This window comes from Erpetoichthys calabaricus, chromosome 1 (genome assembly GCF_900747795.2).
Source record: "Erpetoichthys calabaricus chromosome 1, fErpCal1.3, whole genome shotgun sequence".
Classification (NCBI taxonomy): domain Eukaryota; kingdom Metazoa; phylum Chordata; class Cladistia; order Polypteriformes; family Polypteridae; genus Erpetoichthys; species Erpetoichthys calabaricus.
Window position 1 is genome coordinate 112193614 of NC_041394.2, and position 12163 is coordinate 112205776.

Consider the following 12163-nt stretch of genomic DNA (forward strand, 5'->3'; position numbering starts at 1 on the left):
AACATAATACAGTACTCTGAATCCCGAACTCAAATTGGTTGCTTGCCGATGCCTGTTCAGACAGGCGAAAAGTTGAACCATCTGTGTACGCGCGCCCACTCAGCGCACACCTACGTTTGCGCATATAGCCAATCAAAGGCCATCAATTAACCTAATGCTTACGCCTTTGGCACGTGAGAGGCAATCGGAATCCATCCATCCATCCATTTTCCAACCCGCTGAATCCGAACACAGGGTCACGGGAGTCTGCTGGACCCAATCCCAGCCAACACAGGGCACAAGGCAGGAAACAATCCTGGGCAGGGTGCCAACCCACCGCAAGCAATCGGAATCCCTAGAGAAAAAACCCCTCACAAGCGTAGAACAGTGAATTCTGAGTGGATGACATATCGAACAGCACTCCTTCCTCATAGGCCAAAATCCGAGGTTTAAATGCAACTCCAGTTACAGTTGGCGTGGCGTTCTCCTGGCTTCATCGGGGCTGCGAGGTTCTCTTCCACGTATTATCAGCGCAAAACCGGCAATGTTACATTAACACGACGTTTCAATTAGGAAAATGAAGAGTTTATTTAACACAGGCAATGTTGCTGTGTACTCATAAGTGTAGGCTAGTTTGAATGCTGACTCAGACCTGGTCCAAAGGTGATGTGCGTGGGGCATTTGTCGTGCATTGGCGTGTTTCAGCCTATGAGGAATGACACCTACCGAGAGCACAGTGCTATCAGGCTAGACTCCGATTTCGTACTTCACGACCCATAATTATAAGAGTGGAGTACAGTATGTATTCTCCGAATCGCTGCAATCCTAAATGGAATAGGCAATTCAGAAACAGGTGGATGGGGCGTATTATGTATGAAGTATGCTTTAATATTTTACTCCTGGTGAGTTGTGGTTGTAATATGTGTTAACGCGCCGAGTCCGTACTTTGAGAAAAGATGCACACAAAAAGTACTGTAGCGATCAGTTCTTTTAAGGATAGCAATCCTCCTGAAAAAGCCGTGTAAAGAGCAGAGCATCCATCCATTACAGCACTACAGTACATCAAAATTAGCGGATCGGAAACTGATTGTCGACCTTACAGATTCGATTGAAATAGTCTTATAGGATGGCTATGAGAGAAAATAAATATCAAAGAAGACGGAGCATAGGTTCGGAAAGGGTAGTTTTGTTGTCATCGTCGGTACGGGTAATGTTAAAAGAGCGCATTTAGCTTGTTGCCTTTCTGGCCATTTTTCGTTATCAACTTACTAAAGTAGTTAAAACATTTGGTAAATTACGACATTTTTGCACACACATAAATACACACATACATATATACAGTATATATGTGTGTTTATACACGTCATCCCAACCTGCTTAGACAGGAAATTGTCGCGGGACATCTATCTATCTATCTATCTATCTATCTATCTATCTATCTATCTATCTATCTATCTATCTATCTATCTATCTATCTATCTATCTATCTTTACCGCCTTTGAGTGAACGAAATTCTAAATCAAATGACATGCCGACAGTTCAGCATCGACAACTGATCTAAACCTATCTATAACCCCTTACGTGGATAAATTGGTATAGGGCATAATAAAAGTAGTCCTGAAATAGCATGCAGAACTTTCAAAGAGCCAGTATCACTTAATCGGCAACTGACAATGAACGGGTTTTTGTAACAAAACGATCAATTAAGAACGGAAAGCGACAAGTAACAGTCGATCAAAAATGTCTGGGCATTGTCAAAGAATGCGGCACGATTTTGACGAGATTACCGTAACGGAAAATCTATAAATTAAGATTACAGGTATTTCATTGGGTACGTATTCTTGATAAAATCTAATTAAAAATATGTATGAATCATCCTTTTAAAAGTATTAAATAATGATAAATAATCCATGATTTTTTTTTCTAACTGTACAGTGTGACTTTAAGGAGGTAGTTTAATAAGAAATGAAGCTCACGTTGTCACGATGACATCACTCACTGGCTCTTTTTGGATGGCAGAGTCTTTCGTAGGATGCAGCAAGGTTTGCTAGGGCTTGGCGTGAAGGGTGGACAGGAGGAATATGCATGACGCTCGGCCAGGAAGTGCCGTAGGATTCTCCTCTGCTTAGACATATTCCGAAAGAGTGCTCTGCCAATTGCGTGGTTTAAGGCCGAGTGATGATATTAATTGAAGGGGGTGCCGCAGCATCCACAGGGTCGCAGGACTAGTTAAACGGGCTTAGATTTCGGAGTAAAGAAGAGCACGCACACAAATACGCTCACACACTGCTTTTCAAATTGCTGTGCTTGAAATGGGTGAGGATTATAGCGTCGATTCTTAGCAGTAAAGGGGATTCGTGTTGTTTTCTAAATAGAATGTAGTCGATGTTCAAAATAACTCCTGAAAACAGAGTAAATGAACGGCGACTCCACAGAGTGGACTTTTAACTGAATGGGAGATGGCTGACATTTGAACACGCGAAAAGGATAATGCAATTACGGCACGTTCCTTAACAGGAAGGCGGATTTTCAGTTATATATTTAGATCTGTATAATAAAATAATAGTCATAATTTTATAATTCAGGATAGTCCTCTTAAACATGACGAGAATAGTTGTTCGACAGAGGATTATATGAAACCCTCTTCCTCTGTGGTGAGTGAATGATATTTTCCTTAATTTTCATGTGTATTCTCTATTTCTTTTGCCTTGCATGCGTTGTCATGCATTTTCTCCCCTTTTTACATGCATGCGTATGCACACAGTATTTCTGCTCGGCATAGTAAAGCAAATTAACTATTTACTGTCAAATGTCGTTTAAATGCCTGTTAGTGACGAAATGTTTTGAAACATTTAGTCTCAGCAAAAGGTTATAAAACAGAGGGTTCATGGCTCGTGCCCTTGCCCATTTCTGGTTTCAATGCGCACGGCTTGTATTATTTCAGCATGTGTTGATATTTTAAGTGCCTTTAGGCTGCAGACGCAGAAGCGATTTCCGTCCACCACTCCGGCACGGTGCTCGGCTTCTGCGCACGCATCTTTTTGCTTGTGTAGGTGTAGGTGTGTTAATGCGAGTGTTTTGGGATTTCGTTATTGCTCGCGTCTCATTGTAAACCCTCGTGTTATAGGCTCGGTGAGTGCAGCGACCTTTGATGCATAACCAACCAGCGAAGAGTGGCATAGTCAAAATTCATGGGATCTGCATCCAGCCGTGATCCCTCACCGCCCCCTCAGCCTCCTCATATCCCGCTAACTCGAAATTGACGAATCCGAGTTTAAGATTACCGTTACAATTAATAATTAAACCACAACAATTTAGCGGCCGCTCAGTCCATACATGCATGTGCGAGTGGGTGGGCGTCTGCGTGCGCTAACTGTCATAGCTGGGGGCTATGCATGCATGCTTGCTGTGCTTGAAAATAAACGAGGTACTTAACTTGTGTTAAAATGTTCATGCTATCCAAAAAGACTTAAATCATTTAAAAAGTCAGTGTTGGAATGTCTGCCTAAATAAGGGGGCGTTTAATATTTTTTCTTTCTCTTGCTTCTTCTAAGGTATGAATCTCATGTGAGGATATACGGGACGTTTGTTCACGCTATCCAGGTGTAATCTGCGTAAACATCTCTACCTAATTCAGGAGATCTTCACCGCAAGGGCAATGGATGAATTTGAACACCCGTGATTTAAGGCCTCTTTCTTGAGACACGTCTGCCCCTCTCTAGCACTGATCTATCATTTTTGAAAGAAGTAAAGGGCTGTTTCTGTTATTCCGTTCCCTTGTGGATTTTTTACTCCCGTAGTCGCAGTAATGTTGTCTGCCCCCAAGTGACATGTACAGTGGACAATTCAATGCGGGTACAGTCTGAGGAGCTATCCGAGGCGCTGTGGTGCTGATGTGGCACTGAGAGACGAGCATGGCTGCAGGAAAGTTACTTCTTTATGCCGGCCTTTCTTTAGCCCTCTGTGCCCTGGGCATGTTGGCAGTGGCAATTTGCTCCGATCACTGGTACGAAACGGACGCGAGGAGATACAGGGAGCGTTGCAAAAACTACAGCAGTCGGCGGAACGACCCGGGATTTATCTACATTCCCAACAACAGCCTGCCGCTACGGGCGAGCCGGTCCAGACTGGACCGCTGGGAGGAGAAGCTCTTGCTGGCGAGGCAGCGGAGGCAGCTATACGCGATCAGCGCCGCCGACGACTGCACCCGGCAGTATAATTCCACCAACATGGGACTGTGGAGTAAGTGCCATCGTTTGGGTTTTGATCAAGACATGGAAAACCTTATTGCCAAAGGTAGGACATGGCTGGAAAGTGACGTTTTCACTGCTTCTTTCTTATACGCCTCGGCTCACATTAGTTTTTGTTATCTTGGGAATAAATCCCCCTGCACCTCGTTCTCTTGCTGAATGTTTGATTGACTGATTGTGACGAATGAGTGATTTAGTGAACAAACGTGTTGAATAATCACGTTGAAGGCGGCTAATACCGATGAAACGTTAAAGGGAATTTATTTGAGTCGAGAAAGTGTTGAACACGCAGAGTAACTTTATATAACGGTATTAACGATGCTGTGTTCGCAATTGTGCTCTGTTTCAGGTTTCCACATTAGCCTGATGTTCTTACACCTCTGACTGACTGACAGACTGATTAATAATTTAAAATCGATTCTGTCACTATATTGGGGACAACATTATATTTCTAAATTGGATTTGGGTAATATGTTAGGATATACATTGTTTCTAGAGATTACGTCCTTTACCCTGCATATTATCTTAATATTTCTCATTTAACTGGAAAAGTCCAGCGATAATCTACTTATTGCTCTTTCACTAGCCAACCTTTTTCCACCTATCCCCGAGCTACATGAAGTCTGCTGCAACAGATGGCACCAGTGGCACACCTTTATCATGTAATCTGATTTATTATGGCTCCAGAATACCTTTTGTATGATTAAAAGTTGAGACAACACCAAGTACAACCTCAAGGCCAGTGACCTTGTAGTTTTGTGTACTAGGTAGTGGAACACTGTTTTTGGTTGTTAATTACTTGTGATCACACAGCTATTTTGTTCTACAATTTACCTAAAAAGTATAAGGCTCGCTTTCATCTGTTTAAAAGACAAAACATGCAGTTGACTGATGCAAAAAGTGTAAGCCACTTTTCATACTGTTCTGTATTTTGCCATGCATTATTCATTTTAAATAAATTACTCTGCATATTTTCCTCATTATGCAATATTCAAGCATAAGGACGCACAAGCTTAGCTTGAAATATATATTTTAAAATGTAACAATATATTTTTTTGGATGAACTGGTGTTATAAGTATATGTTTAAGATTTGAGGCAAATGAAATTAATGATAGAGTTTTGTAAAAAGTATCTGTAAAACCCCCCAGAGTCAAACATTTCTCCATGCTTCACGGGCAAACTGCCCTTTAGAGGAGTTTACATCAAGTTGTTGAAAAAGGTGACATATGACAGCATGCAGAATGTAAGCAGAAAAGGTTATTCTTACTTGACTTATTTTCAGTTTTTGTGGGAAACAGAAAAAGCCAAAAGAATGTTTGTGTGTTTTGTATATGATTCACGACATGTAGCTGAATATTAACCTTCAGCAAATGTAAGATCTGGTTTAATGATGTTGATCATTTATAATGTGACAAAACTTTTTCATGTACAGTATAAAGCATCCCTATTATTACCAGGCTCTTGGCACAGTGCATTATTTATATACATAATACACTTTAAAAATGGAAAAAAAAAACTCTAGATGTATGCAAGTATCCATTTTAAGCCATGTAATTAACTGTTTTATGTCAGCAATTCATAAGGCATTTACAGTACATGCAATGTGGTAATATAGTTAAGCTTTGGCTAAAGCAAGTTGGTAAAGAAGAAGAACAGGAATGATCTCCAGCTTTGCAGTTCTCTGAGAAAATAAATCAAGGACCCACAAGCCTCAGGGAAAGGCAACATGAAAGTCAAGGTCTAGCTGACCTGTAGGCATCTATGGTAATGCATAGGATATTAGTGGGATCTTACAATAGACTGATGCTGGATCTATCGCCAGTGACACCTTTTGCCACTAGTGAAGCTTTATATCCATTCATGCTGAAGAGCCATTTGAAAGCTAAGAGATTGACTCGGCCAACATTAAAGTTGCAATAGGTTTGATTACAAGACATTAAACACCTTTGTTCTATTTCTCTTTTTTAGTACCAGCTGGTCATTTAAGAGTATCGACAATAGTGCAATACAGACAGCTGCACCATTAGTTTTAACAAGAGCATCTTATAATAAAGAAAAGGGTTTCCGCCTCGGGTTAACTCCATGAAGCTGATGATGTATTTCTTACATTTGCAATAAGATCATTGTAGATTGATGGCACCCAATGAATACAAGCTTTACTTGCTACAGAATTTTTATGTTTGTTATTGAAAAAACCTGCATCTTATGACTGAGGTGTATACTCAAACAAATGGCATTAATGAGATCTCTGCAGTAAACAGGGATAGAGCCATTCACTACTTTATGCCACCACAGGATTCACTAATCTTAAACGGATGCAGGACTTAAAATTAGAGGTATATAATTATGCTTTGCAGGTACTGTATGGTAATGATTATTGCTTATGAAATTGTTTATCATCAAAAGGATAGTAATTAAGTGACAACCTGACAGTGAAGCATTTCAGCAGTTGATTCAACCTAATAGTAATTAAATAATTTTTCTATACTCCTGTTATTATATTTTTCTTCTTTTTGTTTGACCTATCTTTTATTGTATTCATTTTTAATGTTTTGATATCAGTATTTTTTGTCGCCATTTTTCATAGAGTTTCTGCCATTTTATGTGTTTGATGCCAGCAAAGCAATGCTCATTGTCGGTTATCACATGGGTGGGTATGTTACAGTATGACATCATATAATGGATGTTTGAGGTGGTGACACACTGCAGTCTTCATCCTTGTGAGATGAAAAAGAACAATACCTTGTAAATTCATATAGTATGAATTCTTAGTGTTAGGTCTTTTGGCTCTGTCTTTCTGATCACAAGTTTTGGCTCTTGAACTTATTTTGATGCTTGAGATAAAAAGGACTTCTGTGCACAGATCCCTGCCTATTATTTGAATGGTCTTTTGCTGGTTGCCTTGACAGCCCATCATCCCTCTGGGCTTAATTGCTAAATTCATCACAAACATAGTCCACCTGTTTCCATAACAATTCCACATGTTAAGAGCATTATTTAATTTTTGTATTACTTATGAGTTGAAGAAAGCAGCTGCTCCACTTTGAGCTTAATGCTAGATATAAATTTCTTCTGAATTCTGCTAAGTGAAGTTCAAGCCCTTAGAATTATGAATATCAATATTGTTTTCTGGGGTGTCGTGGAGGTTCAGTGGTTATAACCTAGATGTGTTCCATTTTGTTTGGCAACTTGACCCACTAACGGCATGTGTAGATGTTTATGTGAATGGCGTCCTCTCTAGGTTTGCATCCTGCCTTGCAACCAGTGCTGCTTGGAAATGGAAATGGATGGACCGATATTGTCTTACTGTTTTTTAAATTACTGTTATCTAAAAGTGAAAAATCAAGCAAAATGACACCTTTTATTGGCTAACTAAAATGATTACAATATGCAAGCTTTCGAGGGGGCCTCAGTTGCCTCGAAAGCTTGCATATTGTAATCTTTTTAGTTAGTTAATAAAAGGTGTCATTTTGCTTGACTTTTCACTACATTCATAATGGCTAACATGGTACAACACCCTAGTACTACAGACATACATGTTATCTAAGAGAAAGTCTGTTATTTTTGAATTTACAGACAAACTGCTTAAATGTATCTACTACTTCTTCTTACTAAAGCAGTTGAGTAATTGTTAGAAACATCATTAGGTTTTAATGATAAATTAGCTATGTTATCTGATAGGTAACAGAATATTGAAAATATTTGATATTTGATACTTCTTACCTGACATAAATTCATGCTTCTCAAATTCTGTCATTTTGAAGTGCATTGCTCACCTCCTGTTTTCATTTTGACTACCACCAATGGTAAATGGGCACCCATTGCCCACTGTGAAAATTACTTTAGTATTCTTGTAAATACCCATCTTTGAAGGTGACTATCAGTGTTCCTCCTATGCCTTTCCTTAGTATGCTCATATGGATCCACGTCTTTTGTCCAGGACTTCTGGTCTCAATCACATTTGACAGGACAACCAAAATGATCAATTAGACCCAAGCCAAAGTGGCCAATCAGATTGCTCGGACCACACACACACAAACAGTAGGGTTTTGAATGTCATTAACATATACCTTAAAATGACATCTCCTAATGGAAACATAAGGACAGAAAAGGAATTTAGACTTTTGCAGATATTGAAAACAACTTTAACAAGTATTTCAAGGTATCAATAAAAATATAAAGGCATACATAACCAACAAAGGTAAAAACCAAATTCCCTAATAGTCAAAACTCGAACTATCAGCATAGACAAACACAGTTATAGTAATTAAGGGCCTAAACTTGTTATTTTTAAAAAAGAAATTGAGCTAAATATAATAAATATAAGTAAGTAGATATTATAACATTTTAGGTTTTGAACATATATTTAGCTGTATAATTGCCTTCTTATTTTGTAACTTAGTTTGTTCAGTTCTGTTTAATTTAGCATAATCTGAATTTCATGTAGCCCTGTAATCAATTTCTTTTACGACTATGTAGATCTGCTATTTTATGATTAGCTTAGGCGCCATGATAACTCAGGTTTTACTCCAGATCTAAGCTTCAAGACTCCAGTGAGGCTTTGAAACCCAAATCAGCCTTGGTCCAAACTCGAGAAGCAGGCTTGTGGCTTTCACAGACCGTAAAGGGATAAAAATCACAAAACTTAAAAGGGAGAGGGGAATCATGAAAGCCCAAGCCAAAAGAATGAAAACGGTATTCATTTATATTTGAAAATGTATATAGCAAATAATCAATAAACAATAAGAAAAAAAAGATAACATTTGAATCAAACAGGTATAACTAATGGCAAACCTAAAAACAAAGAAAGCCAGTCTTTTGTACTAACATTTTAGTTATTAAAGAAAGCCAAAGTACTGTGGATTAAAAATGAACCAAAAAGGCACTTCCAACACAAACTCCACTAACCCACCAATGCCACAGCAACATATTTAATGAAAACAAAACACAGTGATGAAAATGGGCTATCCCCTAACAAAACAAAGTGTGACCTTTTTATTAGATGTTAATTAGACTGTCATCACACGGGTCACATGTGAATCGTCTTGCCAGAGGTGGTACTTGGCAGAGAACAGTGCAGAGAAAACTGGGTCAGAAGATGAAAATTAAAGTCAGGGACATTTCAGAGTCAAAACCAATAAATCAAGCCTATCTTTTGCCAAAACCAAAATGTGAACTAAACTTGTTCTCAGAGAACAGCAACAACAACAATATTTATTTATATAGTACACAAAATATGAAAAATTAAAATTAACATAGAATAAAAGTAAGGTATGGCCAGGGAGGACAGAAAAAGCAAAAAAAAAAAAAAAAACTCCAGATGGCTGGAGAAAAAAACAAAATCTGCAGGGGTTCCAGGCCATAAGACCGCCCAGCCCCCTTGACTGCTAATCTGTTTACCCTAAATTCTATTATTAATACACTCATTAAGCACTACAGACTTTATTCCCAAACTTGGATGATGAGTATTCTGTGCCTCTAGCTTATAAGATATTGCAATGAGAATGTTACTTCCTGGAGGCTTTGAGAGATAACTTGTAAACGTGCCCCTAACTAAAAAGGTGGTACCCATAATGAAAACAAAATGGCATCACATTAAATCAAGAATAAATGGGAATTAATTTCTGTAACATAGAAACAATAATTCATAAAAAAGTAATTCAATACCCAAAATCTCCGTAATAAAAAACATACTAAACAGATCAGAATTTTAATAACAATAATTTCTGAAGCTTGCAAAAAAATGATTAAACTCACATAACCATAAACTTGAAACAAATTTCACTCCATATTATGTTTATGAAACAAAACACGTATTTTAAAATATTAAAGTTATTATTGGATAACTGTATTTTTTGAATAAGCCCCAGACCTTAAAACTGTTTTATATCCACCCATATCACTGTTAAATATGTTATGTTTTGGTTGAATTAAGCAAAACATTTCATTTCCTTCACTTGCTAGCTCCTGTCTTGCTCTTCACTGGGCCCTTTATCATGAAGCACTTCCTTGTTGTTGCCTGTTTGTGGCAACTGCTCACTTGTCATCTGTTGCGATTAAAGTGAACTGGCTTTGTGCTTATTAGCTTGTGTTTTGGATCTTTGCATATCTCTTGATTTTCATTTTGATTTGTCCAGTCCATTTTTCAAATGTTTTGTCTTGTAGTATCGTTCCTGTTTTAGTCAGCTAGTTGACTGGCCAAACAAGTAAAACATTCACTCTTCCATGTATATGACAATGCTACTTCTACTTCTACTACTAGAGCTACTCCTTTTTTACTTGTGTCTGTGAATCCTCTTATTACCAGTAAGCCCGCGATTCTTGAAAGAATCGCAAATCCAAGAATGGCAATCACTTTCTGTTCCCTCCGATATGTGGAGGGATGCAATATCATGGAGGGTGGGTGCGTCCTGGGACATTTTTCATTTAATTAAATAAACATATTTGTACCAAAGCGGTTTCTTTTGGAGCTGTGACTCATCTGGTTGTGGTGTTTCAGAAGCGCGTTGTAGGCGCCTTCGTTTATTGTTTTTATCCATGCAGTGTCTTTTTTGTTTTTCTATTGCTGTGTCGTCAGCTAGAAGTCGTTTGCTGACGGCGGCAGATTCGCGTGCTGAAGTGACCATGGCAGCGGATCCGGGCATGGAGGGCAACATTACTAAACGAAGGTGGCATATGCGGTGGTGTGGGCGGCCGACTGTGGTTGTGTCGTTAGGTAGAAGTTCTTTACTGTTAGGAATCATAATCCAACTTACTTTTAATACTGAATTACCGTCATGTGATTCAAATATGCCACACTGACTGCTGGCACAGTGGATTAGAGCAAGCTTAGTTTACAGATTATGTTGTTTGGGCGCCACGTACTGACTCTGGGAAGTACGGGCTCGGTTTTGTATTACTAATCAGTGAGCTCTTTCCATTTGGAGCCGTGACTCCTTTGCCTCTGCTGTGTCAGAAGCGCGTTGTCGGCGCGGTCTCGTTTTTGTTTTTCTGTGGCTGTGTCGTTAGGTAGACGTCGTTTACTGTTAGGAATCATAATTCAACTTACTTTTAATACTGAATTACCGTCATGTGATTCAAATATGCCACACAGACTGCTGGCACAGTGGATTAGAGCAAGTTTAGTTTACAGGTTGTGTTGTTTGGGCGCCACCTACTGACTCTGGGAAGCCGCTTTATCCATGCGGTCACGTCTTTGTTGTTCTGTGGCTGTGTCGTTAGGTAGAAGTCGTTTACTGTTAGGAATCATAATCCAACTTACTTTTAATACTGAATTACCGTTATGTGATTCAAATATGTGTTGTTTGGGTGCCACCTACTGACCCTGGGAAGCCGCTGGGTTTGACTCTGGGGCACGCGGTCTTGTCTTTGTTGTTCTGTGGCTGTGTCATTAGGTAGAAGTCGTTTACTGTTAGGAATCATAATCCAACTTACTTTTAATACTGAATTACCGTTATGTGATTCAAATATGTGTCGTTTGGGAGCCACCTACTGACCCTGGGAAGCTGCTGGGTTTGACTCTGGGGCGCTGAGGCGCAGTGTGCATGCGCGTCGGTGCATCCGCCGTCCGAGGTGTAGTGTGCATGCGTGTCGGTGCGTCCACCGTCCGTGCATAAATTAAACTGTCATTTAGTAATATAGATCCTTGTGAAGAAAGCTCAGAAGCACAGATAAAGATTTGGGGAGTTCACCCCGTATAGTGTAGCAGTAAACTGATAAATTTCCAACAGTGTAATCACAAAGGACTGAGTCAAACATTGACTGACTAATAGAGTGAAGACATAGGTTCTTATACAGTAGGTGAAGGACAGGAAGGGGTGGGGTTTCAGCGCGAAATAAGATTTGCAATAGGGCGTGATGTAGTGGCAGAAGTGGGCGGAGTCTTAGTTGGGTTTATCTTCTGATGATCTGTGGAAGGGGGAGAAAAGGCATT

The 12163-nt window shown here is 39.2% G+C and overlaps 1 protein-coding gene across 1 annotated transcript in view; it reads left to right on the plus strand.

The window, feature by feature from the left end:
- The first annotated feature begins 1962 nt into the window (after positions 1-1962).
- The window catches only part of tmem178bb (transmembrane protein 178Bb), a 746292-nt gene continuing 736091 nt past the window's right edge, over positions 1963-12163 (plus strand). Inside the window, exons 1-2 of the mRNA XM_028797376.2 lie at positions 1963-2633; positions 3534-4275. Of these exons, the coding sequence (XP_028653209.2) occupies positions 3894-4275 (382 nt within the window). The 5' untranslated portion in view covers positions 1963-2633; positions 3534-3893. The remainder of the gene's footprint in view (positions 2634-3533; positions 4276-12163) is intronic.